The 26,939-nt window shown below is 37.9% G+C and overlaps 2 protein-coding genes and 1 long non-coding RNA gene across 4 annotated transcripts; 2 read left to right on the forward strand and 1 right to left on the reverse strand.

Annotated features, from left to right (window-relative positions):
* Nucleotides 1–1,387: 1,387 nt before the first annotated feature.
* LOC122839349 lies at nucleotides 1,388–2,116 on the reverse strand. Of its 2 annotated transcripts, none has more exons than XR_006372035.1 (4): nucleotides 2,028–2,116; nucleotides 1,878–1,908; nucleotides 1,561–1,705; nucleotides 1,388–1,482 (listed from the first exon to the last, which is right to left on the reverse strand). It is a non-coding gene; the product is annotated as an uncharacterized LOC122839349 (long non-coding RNA). The 2 variants fall into 2 exon arrangements; XR_006372034.1 differs by having other exon boundaries at nucleotides 1,561–1,770.
* Nucleotides 2,117–2,184: 68 nt separating this feature from the next.
* On the forward strand, nucleotides 2,185–7,343 carry akap17a (A kinase (PRKA) anchor protein 17A). Its single transcript, XM_044130834.1, has 7 exons — nucleotides 2,185–2,333; nucleotides 2,769–3,110; nucleotides 3,546–3,764; nucleotides 3,902–4,114; nucleotides 4,995–5,143; nucleotides 5,713–5,953; nucleotides 6,439–7,343. Exons 2-7 carry the CDS (start codon nucleotides 2,781–2,783, stop codon nucleotides 7,243–7,245), a joined length of 1,959 nt encoding a protein of 652 aa, XP_043986769.1. The 5' UTR covers nucleotides 2,185–2,333; nucleotides 2,769–2,780; the 3' UTR covers nucleotides 7,246–7,343.
* Nucleotides 7,344–9,402: 2,059 nt separating this feature from the next.
* asmt (acetylserotonin O-methyltransferase) lies at nucleotides 9,403–26,843 on the forward strand. The gene is made up of 8 exons (XM_044130835.1): nucleotides 9,403–9,615; nucleotides 10,594–10,768; nucleotides 11,741–11,870; nucleotides 13,236–13,304; nucleotides 16,566–16,684; nucleotides 22,945–23,085; nucleotides 25,251–25,373; nucleotides 26,121–26,843. The coding sequence occupies exons 1-8, from the start codon at nucleotides 9,505–9,507 to the stop codon at nucleotides 26,336–26,338; spliced, it is 1,086 nt and encodes a 361-aa protein (XP_043986770.1). The 5' UTR covers nucleotides 9,403–9,504; the 3' UTR covers nucleotides 26,339–26,843.
* Nucleotides 26,844–26,939: the final 96 nt, after the last annotated feature.

Here is a 26,939-nt window from a genome sequence, read left to right on the forward strand (position 1 = left end):
TACACAAGTTTGGAGTCATTTCTGAAATATATTCAGTTGTTGTCACTACAGCTAACACTGTTAAATAAGGTATTTGCCATGTAAAGATCAGATAAGGAGAGGGAGAGAGAGAGGGAAGTGGTCAGAGATGTGGCATGGAAAAGCCCTACATTTCCAAAAGAATGACCCAATTTATCTGCTTTGACTGCTGGCTGCCACTGATTGTGTTTGTGTTGTGGTGCTGAAGAATTGATGATCTGATGACCCTCTGGGTCAGCTTTGGAGCTGCACAAACAGTAAATCCACAGCTTCCTGTATGTGAGCTGCACAGCAGCAGATATTTTCCCAGCAATCTTTTACTCTGCCATTCTAGAGTGTTTACATCTATCTGTTGTCCTGTTTTTACAAATAATGTTGTATGCTATTTTAAACAGTATGAGATTGAGGGGATGTTATTTTGTTTTTGTATGCCAAATCCAGAAAAGACTTCCAGAGATCATGAAAAGAGCCTGTGGAATCCAGTGCAACCCTGGGCAGCCTATCTGTTCAATGATGACTGCTGATTGGGGCAGAACAGAGAGGCTGTCTGACTGCAGCTACTGACCTATATACACACACACTGAAGGGGAGTAGTGCCTGTTATGTAAATTCCTCTGCCATCTTTTCAGGGAAACTGTGCCAACTTTTTTGCCTAGGGGGTTTTAGGACTAATCCATGTCCAGCACATGCACTCCTCTCTGGTTTTTGGCTGAACAAGTCACCACAGTGATCCTGACATTATACAAAGCTTAATGTGTGAATGGTCTTTAGTGAGACAAACGCTCACTTAGACTTTTGTTTGTCACATGACCTACAGTACTGTAAAAAAAAAAAAAAAAGATAATTAGGGATTTACGAAAACAATTAAAAAAATTATTCAGATTAATTAAACTCCAAAAATATCAGACACACAGGAACATATATTTGATATTCAAATGTCTTCATGCACCTTAAATGTTTTTACATTTTGTCGTTGTTTTTCTCAGATTTTATGTGACAGAGCAACATAATATAACACAAAACCCAGAAAGCCAAAGTTAGAGCCAAGGAAGGTTTTTTAAACATGAAAATCTCACAAACTGTTCAAACCATTGCACAAAATTAGAAAAAGTATGGCACAACTGCAAACCTACAAAAAGAAGCAACATTTGAAGATTTGTTCACTGATGTTCTTTATCCCATCTGACTGAGCTTAAGCTTTTTTACAATAAAGAATGGGCAAAACACTCTGTCTTATGCAGATTATATAGAATAAAGTATTGAGTCAGTTTTCTGATACATTTAAATTAATTTAAATTAAAACATAATTCTTTTCATCCCAAAGGTAAATTAAATATTGTTGTAACTCATACCATTCATATACCTTCAAAATGTTGTGAATGGTGAGGCATTGACAGGAAGGATCTCCGGTAGCAGCCTGTCTTGCAACAAATCTGAAGAAACTGCTGACTGGAGGCATTGTTTCTGTATGACAAATAGCAGAAGGTATTTTACAATAACAATGATGACACTGCCAGCTGTTGGCAAGCAGTGATAATCCACCTCATTTGCTTTTGCCACTCCTTAAATCTCTCTGACTGTGCAGATGTTATGAACAATGGAGGAGATGGTTTTTATGACTTCATCTTTTTTCTCTCTCTGCTCTTTGGACCTGCTCTGCATCCATGAAGCCTCCGTTTCAACTCCCCTGGGATTCGGAGTCATTGTTCAAGCATTATTAGAGCTTTTAAGATTCTTATCAGGTGGTCACTGCTATATATAAAAAAAAAAAACCTGATTGTATCCATGGTTACACATAAAGAAACAACCAGTGCCATCAAAAACTGTTTGAAAGTAAATAAAAGCAAGAATCCTTTTACCTGCAAAGCATCCAGTTCCAGAGGGAATTATCTAAAAAAAAATGCAATACCTCAAATTCCAAAAAAGTGCTATAATTTGTACATAAATCTTCATGTGTTATGTTTTATGTCACATTATTTTAATTTATGATTTGTCACATCATCACTTACTTCTCTTTCTTTATAGTAGTTTTTGTCCCCCTTTATGTCAGTCACTGAGAGAAAGGACAGGATGTGCGGTCTAGGAAATGTTTAGGTTTTTCTGTTGCACCATACCAGGTGGTGTCGCTGTTTGTAAACACAGTCGCCGTGACAGCGCTGTTAGACGTTGTTTCGGCGGAAGGTTAAAGTGCACTGCATTCATTTTGCTGCTGTGTTTAAGTCTCTATGGGTGATTTCTGTTCAGCGGTGTTTGGCTCGCTGTACTGCATTACAGTAATATCCCCACAGTTTTAACAGGAGTGTAGCTGATGTTTGGTAGGTTGTACTTTTAAATTATTACATCTAAATTTATACACCGTAATATAAAAGTAAGCTGAGGATTCTAAAGCTAGTTATAAAACAAGAAGCTAACTAGCTCCGGTGTCAGCAGGTACCAACTTCTTTTGTTAAAACACTAACCGTCTTCACAACTAACTCAGGACATCTTCAAATACTTAAATGTTTTATAAACTTTTTCGTATAAGAGCCGTAGTTGTTTAAAATTTCATCCCTCGAGTTTGTCTGGATTAACTAAAGCTAAATTTTAGCTAATACTGTCCGGTTAGTTAGGTTATAGAATTATTTGATATGAAAGTGGAAGCTCGCTTGATTTTCCTGCTCTGGGTTTGATCCATGTTTACTCCTTAAATTGCATATATTTTTTAGTAGTTTGGAGCCTTTTGCATTTAATCTGAAACTCGATATTTGTAGCAATCCGCAGCAATGACCACCACCATCGTGCATGACACCACGGAGGCGGTGTGCCTGTCTGCCGAGCACAACCTGTACCTGAAGCCCATTGCCAAAATGACCATTAGCGTGGCTCTGCCGCAGCTCAAGCTGCCGGGCAAGAGCATCTCTAACTGGGAGGTGATGGAGAGAGTGAAGGCCATGGTGGCTCCGGAGCAGTTTTCAGCCCTACGGATCTCCAAGAGCACCCTGGACTACATCCGCTTTGAGGGGGAGGTGGAAAACAAAACCGTGGTAAAGAGCCTGTTGACCCGTCTGGATGGAAAAACCATAAAACTCAGCGGGTTTACTGATGTCCTCAAGGTAAGGCTGACACTTTTCGCCTCAATAAAGGCCTTTTAAGTTACTTTTGCTCAAATATTCTCTACATTTGCTCATAAAGCTACGCTTTGATGTTCTGTTTGCAATAGTGAAATATGAAAAACGTGATATTTTTGTAAATCTATGGTAAAGGCTACTGAGGTTTAATGTTTTTAGTTTTACTTTTTTGCAGCACTTTGTGATCTATGCCTTTCATAGTGCTACATAAATACATTTTTATCTCTTTACTTACTGCCATAAATCACAACAAGCTTTTCAAAACTTACTTTCATCTGTTTATCCATTCATTTATCAATCCATTGACCTGTCTCCCTATTTTTATGTATATTTCCTAACACGTTTGGAATTTATGTGAAGCTATGATGCTGCTTTTACACCAGAATTTCTCAACGTCCGTATCTGCTTCTCTTTGCTCAGGTTCGTGCAGTAGAAAATAAGGTGGATTTCCCCACACGTCATGACTGGGACTCCTTTTTTCGTGACGCCAAGGATATGAATGAGACTCTGCCGGGAGAAAGGCCGGATACCATCCACTTGGAAGGGCTCCCATGTCGCTGGTTCAGCCAGAGAAACAGCCAGTTCCCGGACCGGCCGTCTGAAGCGGTCCTCACTGCTGTATTTGAGGCGTTTGGCAAGGTGGAGATTGTTTCAGTTCTGAACTAAAAGCATTTTCAAATGAAAATGCTTTTAATTAAATTTCTATTAATTTGATTAATAGAAATTTAATCAAATTCTATTAAAACAATATATATATATGTCAATGTTGTTTTTAGGTTCGGCATGTCGACATCCCCATGCTGGATCCGTACAGGGAGGACATGCTGGACAAGAACTTCAGTACTTTTAGCTTCGGGGGTCACCTGAACTTTGAGGCTTATGTTCAGTATCAGGAATACTGCGGTTTCACCAAGGCTATGGACTCTCTGCGAGGCATGAAGCTGATGCTGAAAGGAGACGACGAAAAAGCTGTGGCCTGCAACATTAAGGTAATGGAAGAGATCCAATGATAATTTGGTAATCAGTTAAAAGCTGAAACATAAGAATAACAGTGAGTGTATTTTATTTTTTACTCTTCTTACAGTTAGCAGCCATTTATGTCAAGAAAAGTCATACTGTGTGAGATACCAATAAAGCAAGGATAACACTTTCTTTATAGTAAATAAAGATAATTGTGGCATTAACATTTTAAAATCAGTTTTGCACCTTTCTATATTAAAGAATTTCATCTTTAGGCACATCTACATCTGGTGGTTATTTAATCATAAAAATCTCTGTAAGCTCTTTTGTCTGCATGGCTTATTTCAAATCCCGACAATTAGTTTTCTCTTTTTTCCTCATCTCATTCATCCTTACGAAAGTGAGAGCATTGTGAATGTTTTTTCCATCAACAGCAATCTCCTTCAAGGTCATAAATGTGACTTTCTTGTCTTTTTACATTCACTAAATTGTTTCTGAATTGCTGTAACAACATTGCAGCCAAGTAGGGGTTTAGTAATGGGATTGTGCTAGTCAGGCACAATGTAGCTTTGAGACCTTTTAAGGCAATGAGACGTGAAGCTGCATCATCAGTATTTCCAAGTTAATGAACATCAGATTAGGCAAGTCTTCTAATCCATAACCTAAAGCTGTATAATCTAAAGAAGGATGAGAACAAAACAGAAGAGCCCTTCTAATGATTTTATTCGTCTGTGTCCAACAGTAGCTCCTTACTGATTATAGCCGAAATTGAAAAAAAAAAGTATTTAAAAGCAGCATATTCTAACTGTGCAAGATGCTTTTAGATATCATGCTGCATTTCAGCTGGGCAAATAAATTTAGTTGATCAAGCTTTCTTGTTTTCTGTTTCTGTTTTCTTTTTTAAATTAGGTTATATTTGATACCAGCAAGCACCTGAGCGACGCATCCATCAAGAGAAGAAACCAGGAGAGACTGAAGCTGCAGGAGCTGGAGAGACAGAGGGAGGAGCAGAAAAGAAGGGAGAAAGAAGAGGAGGAGCGGCGGAAGGAGGAAGAGAGGTATGATGGAAATAAAGGAGGAATTTCATCAAAAGAAAAGACCCACAAAATTATTTTTTTCTACTTCAGAGGTATTTGGAAAAATGTATTACAATGTAGACATTGACAAGACTACAGAAACCCTAAAAAAAGTTGAAAATTGTACATATAAAAGAGCATTTTTAAAAAATGTTTCACTTTTTTAGTGTACAGGGAAATTTTCAGTAAACATTTTTTTTCTTTTTTTCTTTTTTTTTATGCTCTATTAGATCTAGTAGCCTTTATTTGACAGTGAATTGACAGGAAAGAGGGTAATGAGAGAAGGGGGAAGACATGCGGCAAAGGTTGCCAGGCCGGGAATTGAACCTGCGACAGCCGCGTTGAGGATTAGAGGACTAAGGCCTCCATATGTGGGTTGTGCTTAACCCCTGCGCCTCCTCAACATAAAAAAAATAAAATAAAATTGTTTATTGTGAAGAGCAGTCTTATTGTTCATGATTGTATTTATTTTCCTTTGAGTCACAGCTAAAAAATACTTCCAGCTGTGATTATTTTCCGTGGAAAACATGGACATTTGATAATCTGTCCAGGAAACAGAGGGAAATGGAAGAGGAGGAGAAGGAGAGGAAGAAGGAGGAGAGGATCCGAAAGCGAGAGCAGAAGCTGCGGGAGAAGGAGGAGCGGAGGAATCTGAAGAAGGTGAAGAGGCAGCAGGAGCAGGAGCAGAAGAAGCTGCAGGTGAAGATCGCCTTGGAGGAGAGAAGGCTGCTGCTGGCTCAGCGAAACCTGGAATCAATACGTCTCATTGCTGAGCTGCTCGCCCGAGCCAAGGTACTAAATGAACACAGCACAGCTCTCAATTACTGTCCACCTGGTTACTCTGCAGCCACAGAAGCGTGGAACATTGTAATTAACCCTAGAAAGGACAAAGAGTTTATGTTTTAATGCTCAGAACTATTAGAGTAATAAATGGGCACATTACATACTACTGTATTGTACGGCTGCAGTAACGATTATTCTAGAAATCTAGTACAATTTTGATGTTTTTGTAAAAATTAATTGGATAAAGGCAAATAAATAAATGATTCAATTCCTTTTTTATACCATAAAGTAAACATTTTATTGCCTGAATTATAATAACATGGCATTCCTGTGGTGAACGCTTGGAATGCAGTTCCACAGTACAATTAGAGCTGCAGGGCTTTACTTTGGCCAACAGCTGGGTCATGCTTTATGTCTTGCATAAATATTCGCACATGATTAACTGTCACATTCCTGTTTCTGATTTCATTGTGTTTGTGATGGATTGTTCCCAGATCCTGAAGCAGCAGCAGCAGGAGAAGGAGATGGCTGAACGCAAAGAGCAGGAGAAGCTGGAGCAAGCGCGTCAGAAGGAGGAGCTGGCCCATCTCCAGCAGCTGGAGGCCTGTCGGCTAAGGCAGGAGCAGGAGCTGCGGCGGGTGGAGGTGGAGAAGCAGCGGGCACTGGAGCTCCAGCGGAAGGAGAATGAGCTGAGGGAGAGGCTGCTTTGCAACCTCATCAAGAAAAGCACAGCGGCTGCAGATCCGCATGACCTGTCCGCCCCCCCGACAAAAGAAGCGGCTCCCGAATTTAGCGATGTGATGCTCGGGGTCCTGGGTCGGGTTAATGGGGTGAAGACAGATGAAGGCAAAGAAAAACAACTGTGTAGATCTGTGCAATCTGAACTTCTGGAGAAAAACCAATCAAAGGAGAGACGAGGAAGGAATGAAAAGAAGGAAGAGTTTGTTCGATGCGTGCAAAGCGGGGAACAAGGCTGCGAAAGGAGCTCGCACAGTCGAGGGGGAAGGAGGCATTCCCAAAGTTCCAGTAGGAAGAGGCGGAGCTCTAGCCGGCAAAGGAGGAGTCACAGGACACGCGACGGCCATCACCGGGGAAGGAGGCGTAGTAGCAGCAGGAGCTCCAGCAGGGGGAGGAGCCTAAGCAGCAGTGGGAGGAGCCACGACAGGGGTAGGAGCCAAGGGCGTAGTCACCGCAGGTACAGCAGACGAAGTAGTAAGGACTACAGGAGTCACAGTCACCACAGCCGGCGATACCGAAGGCACAGCGACAGCAGGGGGCGGAGCCACTCCAGGGGATACTGAACGCAGTGGAGCAGCTTCACTCACGTCTCCTGTTTCTCTGCACGATCCTGAAGTTTAGCAAGCTTCAGAGGGAACGCAAGAGCTTAAAATATGTATAGGTAAAGCTTGAAACTTCATCACCAAAATGTTACCAGCTGTTCAAATAGGTGTTTGTTGTTGATTCACCACTTTTAATTTTGTACATTTGTGTTGTTTGTTTTTGTTGGTTTGAGATTTCCTGACAAAATTTTCAGAAAGCCTTGCAGAGTATTATAATCTGGTTTAACTGTGACAGTGTCATAAATATATAAAAGATTCTTTTTTTTTTTTTAACTGAACCTGGTCTTCAAAACACTTTATTTAATTTCTCAAGTATTTTGTTTTTCCTTATTGCCTAACTGTGGAAAATAAACCAATAGGTTCATATTGGTTTCAAATTCTCATTTAAATCAGTTTATACAGTTGGCTCCTCTACATGTTTTTCCTCCTACAGGTGTGTGGATCACAGGATTTTAAGTTCCCTTCTGCTCTGCTGCAAACAAATGTTTCAGAAATGGCAAGCTTATATTCTAAAATGTATGCAACAGCAGCTTTTGTTTTAAAGTAGAGCATGACCGTTTTCTTAATGTTGTGAGCCTAAAACAAACAAAAATCTGATGCAGACTGCAGCTAAAATGAATGTCACACTTCAGAGAAAGATTCTGCATCTTTTATTATTACTGCAAGATTTAAGTGATTTTTAGAAAAGGCTCAGTCAGGTGACTTTAGCTCTTGTCCAAATTAAAACAAGTTCCTCAGTTTTACTGGGGATAAATCCACTACAAGCAACAGATGATTATCATAAGTGGCTGCCTTCTGAAGTTTAAAATGAAAAAATGTAGACAGAAAAGTGATTCCATCCTTTCTTTGACCTATAAACATTGTGTTGGATATATTTCTTAACTGCTCTTACAGCTGAACTTGAAGAAACTGGATGTTTGTTTTGTTGACATAGCTTGTCATGAAAAAGAGAGTTCTGTATGTGCTTGTGGGTCACCCTGAACATGACTTGCACACACTGGAAGTGGTAAAAATAAAGATTTGAATTTGACAAACTTCAATGAGAGTTGTTTTCTTTACAGGGAGGTAAATGGGAAAGTTAAAAATGTCTTTTGGATTTCACATTTTGAATAACTGTAACCATAAAGTAGTTGTGAGGTAGAAGGAAAATTATTCATATATCTTTAGTAGAAATGACTTGGAAAATGTGTGGTGTGTTTTTTAATTCATTCCTCACCCTAAACTTGCACAATCAGATTTTGCTGCAGTTACAGTTTGGTACAAATTTGACTCTTTAGCAAATTGAACTGATACAGAAAGAAATTTATTAGTTTAGGATGAAATTTTAAAAAATCTATACCTTTTTTTTTCTTGAACATTCTTTATTTAAGATTATTATGAGTCCAACACACATATGTATATTTATACATGCACTTACATAAAGAAAAACAAAAATAAAAAAAGGGGAGGGGGGAGGGAGTCTCAGCAAACATTTAAAATACTGCATGTTTACTGGAAAGCAGAGCAGAAAAAGGAAAATCCACAAGAAAAATAATTTGACCAGACATAATGTTACATGTAGGCCGAAAAGGCCTGGTCTGTTCTCATCTTACCAGAGCACCTTCTTTTTTCCTATAGTTCCAAATAAGATTTCATATGTATTTCCTGGTCTTCTTTCATGAAAAACTAAATAAATAAATAATGGAATCCACAGCAAATAATTGTCCAGTGAGCAGATTGTCCCATCGTAGCTGTGGCGAAGTTAAAACAAGATTCTTGACTGCTTCTCTAATCATCACTCTCAAAGGGATGCCTTGCTTAATAACTCATAGAATATTTGTCAGGGAATATCATTTGGCAGGATTGCTATTAAACATATTTAGGGGAGCCTATATTTTTTAAAGACATGGTGAGACCACTGTCCTGTCCTCATGTAGGGTTATATAAACTAGGTAAAAAAAAAGTGGCTTTGGTATGTGACTACAGTGGGTGAGTGATTATGAACAAGAGAGCAGTGTTTTCACAGAGTTGTTTCTTTGTCTACCAGACTGAGCCCATGGTCTAATCTGGGTTATCTGGCTGTAATCAGCTTAGCCCATTGCTACTCTCACTGCTGCTGCTGCAGGGTGGGCACTTTGTTTCCACTTCTGCCATCTACTAACATAAACAGCTAGCAAGCTGACTGAACAGTGGAGATCAGCTCACCTGCAGAGACACAAAGCACTCTGTCTACCTGGGGGAATGGCTGAGCTTCCAGATGCAGGTCCCACCAAAGGGGGACCAACTACACCAGCTACAGATGTGTACCCTAGAAAAATACTGGAGTACATGGAAGGATTTCTTATCTCCAAGGTAATGCTCATGTTGCAACTTTTAGATGGAAGTTTCCTTTTTCAGTTTGATGCATGTGCATACTCACTATGGCCCTACTTGAAAACCTTGTTAAGCTATAATGTATGTATGTTACTTGTACTACTGATTGAACGCAATGGTTTTTATTGTCATATTTATTTTGCCACTAATGCTCACTAGCTTAACCCTTTCATGCATGAATTATGATTCTTTGTGTCAGGATTTTTTTTCCATTTATTTCTATTTTATATTTCTATTTTATTAAGGCATTTAAAAAAAGGTAGGAAAATAAAATTGTAAAAAAAATTTAAAATTATTCTTATTTTGGTTTTTTATGTGATCATTTGTAATTTTCTCCAAATACAAAGTTGTTATTTGAGAAATACATCAGTAGTATTGTTCTTTAGGGATTATCTGATGCCATAATTTTATTTTTTATTTTTTCACCTGCAAGAATCGTCTACAGTAGAAGGAGGAACAGGCTCTGTTGGCATGCTTTTTTGTCTGTTGGCCATATTGGATTTAACAAAAAATAATTTCTTCCATCTGCAGCTGATGGCCAGTAGCTGATAGTGTATTTTATGATGCATTAGTAACCACTTCAGTGGTCTTTGTGGATTTATAGCATAAAAATCCACAAGAAGCACAAGAAAATGGTTACAAATGCAACTTCCTGGTATTAATCGAGGACTCGGTATAAAACAGTGCAATTTAACTGTGAAGTGGAAGAAAAAAAATGTGAAAATGTTTTATTCATTGATGATCTCACAAATTTGGTGTACTCAGGATTTTAAGCAATCACATGACAATAACTGACCTTTTCACTGCCATAATGGTTGAACTTGCACAATTGTCAACAATGTAAGATTGTCAGCACATTTCAGAAAGTCACACTGGCAATGTCCTCTTATTTCTCCTGATATAAATGAAATTGATGAATTACATCAGTGTCTTGTCTGTTTCTCCTCTCTGACCTAGACGGTGTTCACATCCTGCGAACTGGGTGTGTTTGATGTGTTGTTGGCTGCAGAGCGTCAGCTGTCAGCAGAGGAGATCAGTCAGGCGGTGGGAGCCAGTCTGGACGGGACGCAGCGGCTGCTTGCTGCCTGCACAGGCCTGCAGCTCCTCAACACACACTGGGACAACGGGCAAGGTCAGGAGACACTAAAAAATGATTCATAGTGAGTTCTAGCTTTGAGTATTTTGCTATAATTTTGGGTCTTGCATTTGAGTGTATGTCTTACAATAAATGGACAGAAGTAATCATAAATTTTGAACTTTTACACATTCTGTGACATTATAATCGCAAACTTTACAGAATTACTTTGACAATCTTTTGTGAAGTTTTATTACAAAAATAAATCTGAAAATTGTGGCATACATTTGTAATGCAATACTTTGTAGAAACATTGTTTACTACAGTTACAGTTGTAAGACTTTTGGAAACTGACATTTATGCCTATTATTTCTCTTCTGTCTCTTTCTTGGTTCTATGATTTGATCTAATTTCTTGTCCAATTTCAGCTTTGGAAATTGGACAAGTCTGTCCAGTAGGACAAGCTTATTGTCCTAATGGACGGTCACCCTATGACCCTGTCACGCACGTTTTGCAGTCTACTGGTTTTCTTCAACAATTTTCTAGTCTTTAGTTTCTTTTTATGTCATTGCTGAAGGAAATGATCAACACAACAGGATTCTACCGCTACCATGTTTGGCACTAGGGAAACTGTTCAGGATTAATGCTAGTGTAATTTTACACCACATTTAAAGTTTTCATATATACCAAAAAGTTCTGTTTTTCAATCTAAGCAGAACACCTTATTTTGCCTTTGATGTTTGTGCATGGTTTCTGGAAAACCTTTAACATAGCTTCTTATGACTTCGTTCTCTTATATCTTATATCTTATATCTTCCACACAGACTGTATTAGCGTACAGAAATACTTTTAACTTGGGTTTTCTTTGTCTATTTGACATTTATTATTGTTACCTGCCTCAAGTACATCCACTTGCATTTTACATCTCTCATGTGTCTGCAACACAAATAAAAGGTCAAAAATATTGTTTCATACCTGCAATCTTTTTATTAATTCATTCTTTTCCATGTTTCTCCTTTTTTTTTCCAGTTTTTTATAGTAACACAGAACAGTCCAGAGTCTTCCTCACACGTTCCAGCCCTTTGTCCCTCTGCCAGTCCATCCAGTACAGCTCCAGGACCATCTACCTCTGCTGGCATTATCTCACAGATGCCGTTAGGTCAGTAAACAGAGGAGCAGTTGCTTTTATATGAGTAGCTTGGATGTTTTATTTTGGATTTTTTTCCCACAAGTAAATATTTAATGTGCAGCAGAACATTCCCTGTCAAAATTGCATTGAAGCACTTAAAATTCAAGATGTCAACTATGCTTTGCATTAAGTCTAACAAGATAAACATACCAGGTCAGGAACTCCTATATGTTATTTGTCAGTGCACAGGATGCTGTGGTTTTGTTTCATTGGATTTCCATCAGGCGATTTTCAGGAGTTGATGTCATAGTTACCTAACTTATAAATGTTCTCAGAGAATAAATAATCAGGCAATGTGTTGTCCCATGTAAAAAATTATACCAGGCCTTTAAATGTTGCACTTTTGGGACTCATAAATGTCAGCTTGTGTTGGGTTAGGAGTAAGAATGAGTTTTTATGGAGGTAAGCTTTGGTGTGGGGAGAATTAGAGGGCTGGGGGTGTGACTGTAGGAGAAACAAAATCCGAACAAAACTCAGAAAACAAGAACAACAAAAACTAAAACCAGTTTTATTCACAGTTAAGTTTCAACCACTGCAGGTAAACAAACAGCAAAAATATTCCAAAATTAATAATCAGGACAAGGACTGAAACAAAGAGAAACTTTGCACTAGTCTTCCGGTTTCTTCAACTAAATAATGCAATGTGAGGTGATATTTTAAAAACACTGCATGAAATAGCTGCACACAATAGATATCTGGTCTTGGTGGACTACTGCTAGAAGAATGCTATGGTTTAAAGTCAGGTTTGCCTCAAGTTGTGGTAGCAGCATGAAAGACTGCTTTTTTCAGCAATTATGGGAAAACTGAAGAGACTTAGGACAAATAATCCACCCGTTTCATGTTTTTTTTTTTTTTGTAAAAAAATTAAACAAACATCACCTGTCACTTTTTATTCCACTTCACTTCACTGCACATTGCTTCTTGTTGTCCATCCAATAAAATCATTATTCAGCATGTTGAGATTTCAGGTTGGTGAAAATGAGACATTTTGAAAATGCTCTGTAGTACTTTTGTAAACAAAAATAAAGGTTATGTCTTGTAAAACTGAACATTTTGTCAAAATGGATGTCATGAAGTCAGCCACAGGTGGGCAGTGATGAGCTGTGAGAGACGCAGGTTCAGCTGGCAGTGTACAGTGTGCAGACTTTAGTCATCTTCTCCTGTTTGAACTCTGTCTTTGATGTTCTGACAGCCAGCAGCTCTCTCACTGTGGCTGACCAGTGAAGTCTGAGAAAAAAAAAAGCTAAAAGTAATACCATGAAAGATGATACAAATGTCTTTTTTTTTGTCTGCCTGTTATTGATTTACATTTTGTTTTTCTCTGCATTTTCTCAGAGAGGGGAGAAATCAGTATGAAAAGGCTTTTGGAGTCAGCTCAAAGGACCTGTTTCAAGCTCTGTACAGGTAAAAATCTTTCTTAGTGTTGAGAGTTCAGCTGAACAAACATACAGATCAAACAGATGAGCTGTCTCATTTACATTCTGTCACCTTCTTTTGCTTTAAGCCCATTTCCTTTGATTTCCGTCGAAAAAAAAAATAATCTGACTTGTTGGATTCATTGGGATGGAGGAAATGTGAAATTAAATGAGAAAGTGGGAAACAGTGAGAGGGCATGAGCAGAGACATGAAGAAGCCAGAGCTAGAGAGAGAGAGAGAAAAAAATTGCCATTGTCCTAGAGGTTTGATGTGTTTATAGCATCCAGTGCCCACAGTTTTAACGCATCACTGATCTGCTGGTCAGCAATTTTCAGGGGTCATCACACACACAACACGATTTGGTAGCTAAAAGATTTTGATCAGGCCACCTGAGGGCCTGTTACATTAACACCATCAGACACAGAGGACGAGAATTCATCCAAAGTGAGACACGCAGAGGAATAAAGCACAAAAATATCCTTCTTTTCACCAGCATGAGCCTCAAATACACCTCTCAGGTTTCAATATTATTCTACATCAGAGGGACTAAAATATTACACTGTCTGTTTTTATGAATTACTCAGTCTTAAGCTTATAAACATCTGTGGAAACCACATTATAATTGTACTTTATACACTTCCTAGCAGCCATTTTTTAGGCTGTACTTTTCATCAAACCTGAAACAACTGGAAAAACTGAACAAAGTCTGAAAATAGAAATATTGTTCTTCATATTTTGTTTTCTAAACCTTTTAGGAATGAGAATAGGAACCATGTTAGTTTTCCCTATTTTCCCTGCTGCTGTTTGTTTAGACTTCTGAAGTAGACGTTGGTTTTTGTTTCTTGCAGATGGAAATTGTTTTAGTCGTCCCTACATTCTGAAGGCAGCTCACAATTTTAATAGAAACTGCATCACTGCTTTAGATGAATGCAAAGCAAGAATAACCCAGCCATGAACCATGTAAACAAACTGTAGCATGACAGTTCAGATGATTTTGCAAATCAGCATCAATGCGTCAAAATTAATTAGACAAACAATGAACAGTCTCAGCACCTGTGCTCAGCTGATTTGATATGGAGAAGCATTTGTTGGTTCCTGCTGATTTCCCCTGTGAATACGGCAGAGAAATTAGCAAAGGAAAACAAATGTTGAAGTTATTCAATGCGTTCTCTGAGCTCTGTAGCAGGAGCAGGAGGATTCGAAGCTGGCTGGATGACTCAGACTCCCGTTTACCCATCGCCATTTAACCAGTCATGCACTGCACCTGAATAATTTACAGCCAAGGCCATTTTTTCAGCTTCACTTCTTAACCTTGAGGAATTGGGTAGGAGTCAGAAAGGAAAAAAAAACAAAACAAAAAAAACAGGAAAAGGAATGTGGAATTCATAAACATACAGCATTTACATAAGACTTTAGTACAACTTTTTAAAATTTGTGGAGATTTTTACCTGATTGGAAAAGATGTTCAAAATATAAAAACCTAAATTTAAGGTGCAGTCAGCAGAAATTCTGAGAAACTTTATTTAACCTTTTGCAATTTTCCTAAAGTTGAGTGCAATTTTAAAAATTAAAAAAAGGAGGATTTCCAAACAACAAAAGTACTTTATACTGGGTTGTTGTTGTCCAATACGGATGTGATTTATTCTGTATTACTATAAATGTCTGATAGACACACCTATCACACATCTCAACAATAGGTGTAATAATAATGACCAAAACAAAACACTGGAAATATTAGGGTCAGCTGAATTGTTGTTGCAGGATCTAAATAGGACCCCACGAACTGACGCTGTTGTCATGGTTACCTAGAGACGGACTCTACGCAGCCGCAGTGAGCTGCTATCAACCAGTGTCTTTTTAAAATGTCCGCCCGATACTACACCGTCCTTAGAAATAAATCCTCTGGCAAAAATACAGACGGTAGTGGGAAGACACAGGCTAAACAAACACAGTGAAGTTTAATAGGGGCATTAAAATAAATGTGTCGGTGACATTCAGTGGCACCCAGTGGGTTTGATATCAGACAGAATGGATCAGGAGAGGAACCACAGACCCGTCAGAACCTAAAGAACCAGACATCAGTCTCTTCATCCCTCAGTCATTTCCTGAGACCAAAAAATAATATAGAAGGCAATTTAAAGAACGAATCAAAGAAATAGATTAATAGTAAATAAATAAATATTGTGAAGAGAACATTAAAAACGTTTGTTAGGATTGTGTAGAAAAAATGTTGATATCTTTTATAAATAGTGTTTAATGGTCAATATTATTTCACCATTTTATTAATATGGGTTGCCAGTTTGGATAAGGCTTCCTGACAAGTTGTAAGAATGATAGAAAACATGCTAACAAAAAGCCTCAGACCTGCAGCTCATAGGAGGTTCTAGACGCAGGCTAACAGAAGAGGCTCTTTGACTCACTTGTACAAGTTTATGTCCTGGGGGGGACGCCGGTGAGATGTTTGTATCTCACCGGCGCAAAATATGTAGTTGCGCCCCTGTAAGCCATAATATACAAAGAATTATCAGGTAACAAGGCTATCTCACTAAAACTTAAATTGGATGTCATAGAGGGCAATTTTGTATTTATTTATTTTTACTGTATTATGTTATTCTCCCACCTCTCCCACTCAAAAGTCAAAGTTGTCGTTACAGGGCTTACAGGATCTTTTGCCCTTGACGCTTTCAGATTATAGATGACAGTCTTCTGTTTGGCCTCAGAGTCATTTTTTTTTTGGTCTTTTCACATTATCTGCAGTCAGAGTCTGAGGCAAACAATGGCCCAACTTCTTCTGGATGTCATTGTGTCACACAAAGTTGCTTTGAGTATTAGATGGATGAGTACTTTTCTAGAGAAGCTTGGATGAGTGGAAAGCAGCATCACAGAAGAAAGAGGGTGTGTGCGTGAGTGCGTGTGTGTGTGTGTGTGTGTGTGTGTGTGTGGGCGTGGGCCCCATTGTGGTACTGCTTGATGAGGTGGAGATTTCTCAGAGCAGCAGCACTCACCACAGGCTCTTCTGTTCTGCCGCACCCTGTCTGCCTCACACACGCACACACTCACACACACACACACACCAGAGCAGCCGCTGGGAGAAACTTTCTAAATGAGGAATGTGTGTCTGTTTGCACTTCAGCCCTTGGGTGACAGTTTAGAGAAGATGATAAAGAGGCTTATGCTTCCATGAAGGGAGACATAAGTGAAAAAGGACTAATAAAAATAACCTTTCCCTCTTTGTGGTTGTCTGTTCAGGTCTGATGAGGAAATGGTGAAATTCATGCACTTGATGAACTCCATCTGGAACATCTGCGGCAGAGACGTGGTCACGGCCTTTGATCTTACGCCTTTTAAGTTCATCTGTGACCTGGGAGGTAAGTTTTCCTGGCTTTTCCAGTTTAAACAAACCGTATGGATGCTACAGCCAGTTTTGCCATCTAATAATAAACATTTGGGAGTGAACTTCTTGTACGCTCCAAGCTGTAAACAAAATCTATTTAATCTCTGGAGACATTTCCAACCACATCAGTGTGTAACTGGAAAATAATGATTCTGACTGATAAAATCTAAAGTGAAGGCTGAATTTGATAAATGCATCGAAGATGTTATGATGGCAACAATATCAACCTTATTAGGATTTATGAGTTTAAAGGTACTTTAGTGTATGAAAGTTCTTTGTTGCACTCTCTTTGAAAACGGAATATTTTATGTTTTGCAAAATAAAAACAAAAGCTTGGTAATAGATTTTTGTTAATAAGGAACAAAAATGGAATTCCAAATCTTTCCACAATTGTGTCAGAAAATTCATCTAAATAACTTAATGGTCCATACATACTTGTTAAAATTACAGCTTTTTGTAATAGAAAAGAAATTTCTTTCCACAAATAATGCAAGTTTCGAGCTCTCAAGCTCGAAACAGAGATGTTTGTAGAAACTACAATTCAAAAACAAAAAATATTCTGATAGCTTTCTGAGAGATCTTGGCTCCATAACTGACTTTTACTTGGTGTACATGTGTCAGCATGTTACTTCCACTTTTTAAAGTTGTTCAACATAAGATTCTTTGCTTATCGCTGACTAAAGGAAAAATATAATAGATCTTATTTTCTCAAATAAAGTGTACTGAAAATGTACCAAAACCTGACTTTAAAACGTAACTATATACTGAACGGTGGCATTTGTGTACGGTTTCATTCCTATGGAGAACACATAAAAAAATAAAACCTGCTGCAAATGAAGATATTTTTTACACAATGCACATTATACTCACAAACCTCATTTGCTCACTGTTGTTCCCGGCAAGCTACCATGTATCCATTTACCATGTAGTTGTTGAAAAGAAAATCGAGAAAACAATCCAGTATCTGTCTAAAGGCACAGAAAGTAACAAGCTTGTGAATGGGGTTAACACAGATGTGAAGTCATCATCTATACATGGAAGTACTTCCTGTTTTTTTTGGTGGATGAGTCTCAAAAACTTTGGAGAAGTTGTTTTAAAATGTTCTACATTGAGAACAATAGAAAGGTCAATTCTGTTTTATTTACATTTTATAGTTCAGTATTTAAAGATTTTCTGGCTTTGGAATATGTTAAATACTGGGATTTAACATATTCTTGAATTTTCTTCAAGAATAAAATCTTGAAGAAAATTATTACATTTTCTTTTCTCCCCAGGAAATGATAAAACCAATTACACTTGACATTGTTCATTGATAGTTTATTCAGAAAAGCATCAGATTTTATTCTTTCATTATCAGAGAACTTTGCAACAGTTACATGAACCACAGCTCTTAGTGAAATTAAACTTGATTGTTAAGTAAAATGAAAGACTTTGTTCATTTGTCTCTGCTCCTTTGTCAAGTGAGATTTATCACTAAGAGCGTCTTTGAAGAGTTGCTTTACATGACAAGCAAATGGCACAAAGGTGAAAAAGTGCTTGGAGAGCAAAGATTAAACGGAAATGACATAAATGATGGAGGCAAAAGCTTATAATGAACTGCAGAGGCACAATTGAAGAATGAAGGATGTTATGAAACCGAGAATAACCCTTGTAAAAAAGATAATGGGCTTTTCCTTTTCCTTTTTATTCCATTCTCTTTTCATTTCAAGTGACCTTAACAGATGAACATTGACTCCAGTCATGTTCAGACAGGATCATAAAAGGTGTAAAAAAATATATATAGGTATTTCAGAACAAATATCTCCAGTTGTGAATCTTTAATCTGCAGCTTTGTTCACTTACTCAAAGATGGCCTTTAGTTAACCATTAACACAAATAATAATCCACATAAGAGTCCCTTGTAATAAAGGTGTCTCACCATCCGCTCATGCTATTTCTGCAGTCTGAAATTGTCCACAGGTGGGCCACGTGTAACATGTGCTACCTCAGCTGACCACACAGGGGAGCTGTGGAGCCACAAAAGGCACCTTGCATCGATCCTGGTCTTTTCCGGCTCCTGTGTGACTTTCTTCACATGAGGTTGTCTGTTCATACTTATGCATAAAGCTGCATAGCCAAAAAGTCTGAGCATCAGGAGGGTGAAGAGCAGCACTGCAGTGTCCCATATAGGCCATGTCTCTCACACAGCATCTGTTGCGCACCTGCTGCTCAAGATTTGTCTCTCTGTCTGCTGGACCCTGCCAATGATTGACTCTCTGTGGTGAATATGGCATCCATACATCCATGGTGGAATGATCCTGCATTGAGAAGTGCCCAAAGTTGAAAGGATTTTTTCTGTTTGAATTTGTTTCTCATGGCCTCTCTACAGAGAAATCAGTGAAGTGCACTTCTGAGTCACAACTGAATAAGTCTGGATTGATTCCTTGGCACATTCTCAATACATTTTCCAAGATGCTGTGACTAAAATAAAAATATTTACATCCCATGACACTATTCACATTGTGTCACATTGCAGACACAAATTTAGGTATGCTTTATGAGGAGTTTTATGTGATGAACCAATATATGCTTGTGTACCTCAAAATGCAGTATGCCAGATTGCCTTCAGACGACCTACTGTGTGTAGTTTAATCTTTGAACAAAAAACATCAGGAAGAACACATCAGGCAAAAGAGTCGGGGATAAATTCTGGACTGGTTTAAATCAGAGTCAGGTTGTAAAATGTAACTCTAAGAGTATTGCACAAAAGCAAACCGACCAAAACATGTCCATCCTCCTAAAATCAGAGGCCAGACAAAGAAACACAGTAACCAGAACAAGATACCCACTGTACCTCCAGACGAATTGATGAGATCCACAGCTTGGCAGAATTACTTGGCAGAATAACTATATCTTTTGCACACACCTTAATTTGACCAACAGCAACACTACAAAAACTAAACAAAGTCATATTGTTAAACTGCCTCAAGTCACACTTTACATCCCCTTAAAAACATAAGTCCCACAAGGAATTATTGAGTGAAACATGGAGGCAACAACACTCTTGTGCAGATGCTTTCAGCAGGCGAAGAGGTGTTAGAATTAATTAAAAGCATATGATATGAAAACATGTGTATTGTATTTAGTTCTGTTATGAGCTGCTGCCATTTTGCCTAGGACACGTTTGAAATTTAGATTTTAAGTTAAATTGGTTCTCTGTGTACAAAAACAAATAAAGCAAATACAAATGTTTAGATGTAACTAAATCCGGAAAAGTTCAACACTTTATATGAGAAAAGGCTAAATCTAGATACGATATAAAGATGAAAACCAGACAGTGTTGGATGTGACTCTTTGAGACTGCCAGGTTAGCTGAACAGTGTGTTGTGTGTCTGATTTCTCTCTTCATCGTTGCTCTTTGATTCTCCTCTTCTGCTGACCCCTGTTTGATGTGAGAGCTACCTAGCATCTCTGTCTGCAAAAAAGGCAGAGTTGATATGGTGGAAGCAGGTCATGTTAGAGGATAGCTGGGAGGAAATCTCGCTGTGTATGCACGCACATAGACAAACACACAGTAGCTCATCTGACTGGGTTTTATAGTTTTGTCAAAGTGACATCCTTTGAAGCTGTATTCCGTCTCACTGCGACACTCTGGCTTTCTCTTTTTTTCCCCCAGTCTTTGACTCTATTGTTGTCCTCCACTTTTTCTTACATTGTCTATTTTGCATTCACCTTTCTTTGTAAGGCTTGGAGAATTTAAATAATGCTGCTAAAGCATCAAACTGAAAGAATCCCATTTTCATATTATATGTGTTTGTGTGCGTGCGTGTGGGCGGGTGTGTGTGTGTGTGTGTGTGTGTGTGTGTGTGTGCTGCTCACTTCAGTTTCCAAATCCCACTTGTGGAATCTCCAAGATTTACCTTCATGGAACGTACATATCAAGCTCAAGTAGTGCGCAACTTTACAATCACGCATAAATCATAATTTTAAAAAAATCACAGTGACTTCTGTAGGAGCTTGGATATTTTGTACAGGAAGTGAAATGTCACTCATTGAGGTTTCCAGCTATAGAAGTGTAAAAATGAGAGTTAAGGTCTGAGCATTTGACAGGATGATTGTACAACCTCTGAGCCCCTGTTGTGCAGTAGTTGGTATTTAAGTAGCTCAATGAATGACAACTGGTAAATTAGTGGCACAGTGATATGCAGTCTGGGCTTATTAATGCATCTGGAAGGTGACGACTGGCTCATGTGGTACAGAGAGGATTTGCTGGAAGAAAATATGGCTGATGCAAAAGAATATGATGGAGAGACATCAGACTGTTTTTACTGTGAAATAATGTTGCCCTTATTAATTTTTTCTATAGGTTCTGCACACTGCTCTATAACTGCTCAAATTATAATGTAGGTTTTGGTTATGGTTTTGTATGAGCTAATATGAACCAGCTACTTCATTTTTTGTTTTTTGTTATATTTACATTTACTGTATATGAAATATATTTCAGAATCAGATCTAACTCAAAGATCAACTCCTTGAATTACATTTTCAGTCTAAAAGACTTCAGACTGAACATGTCAAAAATGTTCAGCCTAATTAAACTGAAAACTCAATTAAAATAATAATTAAATTTAATTAATATTAAATTGAATTCAAATTTAATTTGAATAAAAATTATTTCATTCAAATTAAAGAAATCTGAATTTCTTTAAAGGAGTGCCACTTAGAAAACAGGCTCAATCATGATAAATAACTCTGAGGTTTTACCGTCTATAGCCTGCATGAGAAGTCATACCCTCATCTCCACCACCAGGTTGCTTTTGGCTCTCATGTGGAACAATTTAAAAAAACTCCAAATAAAGCAAAATGGTTGACAGCAATAATTATGCGACTACGTCTGCTGAATTAGAGGTAATACCAATAAGCGTAAACTTTAGGTTTTAAAAGAACAAATGAAGGCAACACATTCAACCTATTTTTTTTTTTTCAAATAGTTCTAACATGATATTTTGCAGGAAAGATAGAAGCTGGAAACTTAACAGGATAGAATAAAGATGCTTCTACTTGGTGAAGGTCCTTGTCACATAGAGTGTTATCTTTTTGTATCATTGCTGTGACAATCTAACATCAATTTCACTAAATGTTTGCATAAAACATGTCTTTAATTTTCTCTTTCTCAACACAAAAACCTCTCCAGATAAAAACATGATTCATAATGAACTGTCCACTGGCAGTGTGCTTCTAACAAGGTTCAGCTATGCATTTAACCTTTAGTGAACTTGATAAAGCTCACAAAAACATCTGTGGCTATATTATGAAACTTCTGTTGATGTGTAATTAATGAGATTTAGATATCTTTAGACCTTCCACATAATATTCTGTCCTTGTGATAATATTTATTTTATGAAGTGCACCAGTACCTCTGGCTGCCAAACAGCCCCACAACATGGTGGTGACATGTGGAACTGCCTTGTTGAGGAAAATGTGCTATATGAATAAAATTACCTTACCTTAAAGCTGGGATGATGTACCTAGGCTTGCAAGCGTCCCGCTCCAATGTAAATGGTCATGGTTATAGAATGCAAATTTCTAAACTAAAGTTTTGTTTTGAAAGCGAACAACAAATTTAGATTTCTTAAGAACAGAAAAAGGGTTAAGGAGAAAAAAATGAGGTTTGCAAAGAGCTTTATATGCTATTATTTTTAAACCAATATTTTTAAGTCAAGGGTAACTTTCACAAAATCAAAGAAATCTCATTTGGTTACATTTAAAATTAGTTTTAACCTGCTTTAAATGTCTTCACTGATCGTATCGTTCCAAGTTCACGTTGCTGTTTTCAAAACTAACCAAACCCTAAGGGGGCTGATATGCATGACGCTATCATGGCAGTCAAAATAGATTAAATAAATTATATGTTTCAGATTAAGAACCAACAATTAAATCTTATTAGCATCATCTTAAAAATACAACTTTATTCCAACCATCTACTTATGTTACATAGAGTAGCCTCTTCTTTCTACATTATGTTAATGTATCTCTGAAATTAAAGTATTAATGTTACATAAACCTCCTCCCCAAAGCAGCAAAATGAATACAAATCAAGACTATAAATTATGTTGTGTACCTGAAAGCATCACAAGCCCTTGTGTAATGGTGAGCTGAAAGCAGGTTTGTGTGTAGTGAAGATCCACTTTGTTTTCAATGAAGGTTATTTGTTTACTGTTCCGTAACTAAATGCAATTCTATCCTTCTCTTCAGGCTGCAGTGGAGCATTAGCCAAGCAGTGCACGTTGGCCTACCCAGAATGCACTGTGACAATCTTTGACCTCCCCAAGGTAGTGCGTGTGTCAGGGGAACACTTTGTCACCGAGGCTGACCAGAGGATCAGCTTCCATGAGGGTAACATTATTACAATTCTGCATTCTCCTGACAATCATAGTATCTGCTGTAAGTGCAATATTCATAGGTATTAGTGACAAACCAGACACACAAAAGAGATGTTGGTTTTTCAAATCTCTGTAAAGCCTGTTATATTTGCTATTGATTCATCTTTAACTGATTTATTTAACCTTTTGTGCTTAAATGTAGTGCAGATAAGCATTCTTACTCTCATTAGAGGTAATCAGGCACCTTGCACACATCAGGAAGGTGAAAGTGAGTTAATACAGAATTAAGATAAATGTTTAATTCATAAGACGGAAGCATATGTGAATCTTTTGCTGTTCAAATAGGATGCGATCAAGCCTTAAGTGAGCTCATGGAGGCGGGTTCTAATAAATGAGAATATCATCCAAAAAAATTTATTTTTGCCCTTAAAATTTGAGGGTGTGGTAGTGATGTACTGGGTAGAATGTGATAAAAATGTAAGGTGGCCTCGGTCCTTGATGCGGCTGTTGAGGGTTCGAGTCAGGGCCCGTTGACCTTTGCTGCATGTCTTCTTCCCTCTTTCATTAAACTATAATATGAATCATTTTACAGCCTTAAATTCCAAATAAATTCAGGACAATAAACTTGGTCACAAGAAAGTCAAACCACCACAGTGTTACCCTCTAATACAATGTTGATTCTATTTCAGTTACATAAGCTGACAAAATCTTCAGTCATAAAAGTTAGATTCATTTCTGGTGTTCAGTTGCTCACAGGGGATGGTCAGAGTTTAAAGATGCCTCTATTCTGCATGTTTGTGTTTCATCTCTCCTTCATAAACAACAATGAAAAAATTGAAATACGAAATAAACTGGCTAGCATAAAACACCAGGACAAATAACCTAGAATCATATTTACTATGTTATTATTAATGTAAAAAACGGAGAAAGGTCTGATCATGCTTGTTTGCTTTCACTCAAACAGGGACCCTGTGAAAGGGCAGAACATCTTGGCAAAAACAGCTGCAGCACTGATCTCTTTTGTGCTGAAGGGAGCTGAATACATCATGAATAACATTACTGAGCATGCAGAACTACTGAGGAAAATGAAAGTTTTGAATGTCAGTGATGAAAACTAGAGCCTCTATTTTTAATCTGTTACTTTGCATTGAATGAATGCAAACTTCAGCTAATATATTTTAAAATAAGCTGATCATATATTTTACATCACATGTAATTGCAATGGAAAACAGTTCTCTCTCTTGTATACAATATAGCTATAACCCATCACTTCTTATTCAATCTTCCCTCCCCAAAGTTAATATGCAACAAAACTGAGAACAACTGTAGCTTAAAACACAAAAAGACATCATTGAAATTGGCAGCTATTAACCTCATTACCCTCTTGACTGACTTCTGTTAAGAGTGAAATCGTTGTGTACAAACCTATCAATTTCTGCCTCACACTTTCTTTGTTTCGTTGCTCCTCCACTGCAGCAGCAGCTGAAAGTCTCAGCAGCAGGGAACCTCAAAAACCTGAGGAAAAAGTCAATCCCTTCCTGTCCTGCTGTTCGTACAGCCATGTGACGGGTGATGCTGCATGGGGCCTCTAAATTAATTTTATTTCATCGTCATGAGTTTAAATAAAATAGACATCACAGACGTACTGAAAGGAAATGATCGAGTCTCTAGGCAAGCTGCGTGCAAAAGAGAAATCAACTACAACTGAATGTTGGACAGAGGGTGGAAATTTGACGTAATCAATCTGGGTCAAAAGCATTTAGAATAATTCAATTACAACAGACATCAACCATTTGCAGCAATTATTTTTAAGCGTGTAAATCACTAATCAAGTCACATCAGTATTATGCAGGCTTGTCAACAGAATTAATAATTACACAAAAATAATTAAATCAGATAAAGTGAAGCCTGTGGACCACTTAAGGCAGCCCAGTTTGACTCCTCAGCATCATCCTTCTTACAAACTGCTCACTCTAAATATTTCACCCATCCCTCTTCTGCTGATTCTGATATGACCAGCATCAATATCACTGCAGTATTACCTGTGAGAGTCTGAGGGAGAAGTTGTTGGAATTGTTGCTTTTCTATAACATGTTGAAAATCTCACATCATGGATGAAAATGTAATATATTCATTCAGCTTTCCATAACTATGAAGTGTTCATGTCTCTTTCTAAAGGTGATTTCTTCAAGGACTCTCTGCCAGTCGCAGATCTCTACATTCTTGCCAGAATCCTCCATGACTGGACAGATGAGTGCTGCATAGAGCTCCTCTGCAGAATCTATAAGGCCTGTAAACCAGGTCTGTATGTGTGTCTGGGTGTGAAAGGGATGAGTGTTTTTTTTCTTCTTTTGCTAGAAATGAGATCACAGATTGTACCCCATAATGCAGCTGATCCCAGGAAAGTCTGTCCTTCTGGCTTTGATCAAAGTCAGACTGCAGACAAAAATTAGACAAAACAAGGGAATGGTGCATAAAGGAGGGGAGAGACAGCAGATAAAAAAGAACAGGTATATTGTTTGTCTGAACAGCACGTTGGATTAAAGAAAAGCTGGAGTTATTTCTATTAAAACAACCAAGCACCATCGTTCAGTTGATTTATAAAACATTAAAAAGACATTTGATTTGGAATAAAAATGAATACAAATCTAAAATGTGTGGCATGTATTTCCATTCACCTCACATTATTTTGAGACTCCTTGCAAAGAATTAGATTTAGATCTCACCTAAAAGAGTAAACAGAGTTGATTAGATCAGAAATGATTAGAGAATATTTATCACTGAACTAACAGCAGCATGAAGATATACAGCAGATGTGGTGGCAGCATCATGCTTTGGGTCAGTGAATCTTTTCAGATTCAGATAGGAGTTGAGATTGGGACAGTGGTTCACCTTCTAGCAGACTAACAACTAGATATACAAATAGAGCTAAAATGTGGGCTTTATATAACTTTTTTTATGTGTTAGAAGAAAAGCACAGCATCTTTCACAAAATTAAACCTGATCATGATCCATTAAATAAGCAGATTTTTGTTGTTTGTGATGTAGGAGGTGCCGTGCTGCTGGTGGAGGCGCTGCTAAATGAAGACGGGTCTGGTCCACTGACAGCACAGCTCTACTCCCTGAACATGCTGGTGCAGACGGAGGGCAGAGAGAGGACAGGTGCTCAGTATGCTGCCCTGCTGGCTGCCAGCGGCTTCACCAACATCCAGCACCGCCTCACTGGAAAAATCTATGATGCCATTCTGGGTCACAAAGAGACATGAGAGATACTGTAAAGAAAAATTATGCTACCATGTGTGTAGTAAAATAAAGCCCCAGTGGGTAGGAAAAAAAGAATCTATATTTGTTTTTAAAATGCATACAGTTTCTCTTGAGATGAGCTGTTGTCTTTGTCCTGGCTGAGATGAGCAGTTGTTTCTAAAATGGTTCAAAATTACTATGTAAATGTAAAGAATCTAAGCTGTTTGTAAGCATACAAATGTAAGCATATATATAAAATGCTGTTTTTAGTTGTTTCAAAGAAAATGTATTCATGTAAATGGTATCACCAGAGTAAAACAGAGAAAAAGGTGACATTTAAAATATAATAAGCTCCAATCTTGTTTGCTGTAAATGAGGTGGATAACATACAGCTTCGTCACTTTTCACGCTATTGCAAACTGCCTATCTTCCATAAAGTGTGGTCTAATTATTTACAATTTACAACTGTGGTTTACCAGTACTATAGTTGTGCAACACACATCTTAACACAACTGAAAAGAAACTGCATTCCCCCCCTGCTTTGAAAGTTTTACTGCAAAAAACATGTTTCTGACAAAAAGCTAAACAAACGTGAAAACAGAGGTGAAATAGACGTGATTGGAT

This window comes from Gambusia affinis, linkage group LG11, assembly GCF_019740435.1.
Source record: "Gambusia affinis linkage group LG11, SWU_Gaff_1.0, whole genome shotgun sequence".
Taxonomy (NCBI): Eukaryota; Metazoa; Chordata; class Actinopteri; order Cyprinodontiformes; family Poeciliidae; genus Gambusia; species Gambusia affinis.

Bases quoted from the DNA above. Each gene is read 5' to 3' on its own strand.
- akap17a (XM_044130834.1), top strand. From the start codon at position 2,781: ATGACCACCACCATCGTGCATGACACCACGGAGGCGGTGTGCCTGTCT. The intron at 3,765-3,901 runs GTGGAGATTGTT...TGTTGTTTTTAG, and splicing joins TATTTGAGGCGTTTGGCAAG to GTTCGGCATGTCGACATCCC. The intron at 5,144-5,712 runs GTATGATGGAAA...TAATCTGTCCAG, and splicing joins CGGCGGAAGGAGGAAGAGAG to GAAACAGAGGGAAATGGAAG.
- asmt (XM_044130835.1), top strand. From the start codon at position 9,505: ATGGCTGAGCTTCCAGATGCAGGTCCCACCAAAGGGGGACCAACTACA. The intron at 11,871-13,235 runs GTCAGTAAACAG...GCATTTTCTCAG, and splicing joins TATCTCACAGATGCCGTTAG to AGAGGGGAGAAATCAGTATG. The intron at 25,374-26,120 runs GTCTGTATGTGT...TTTGTGATGTAG, and splicing joins CTATAAGGCCTGTAAACCAG to GAGGTGCCGTGCTGCTGGTG.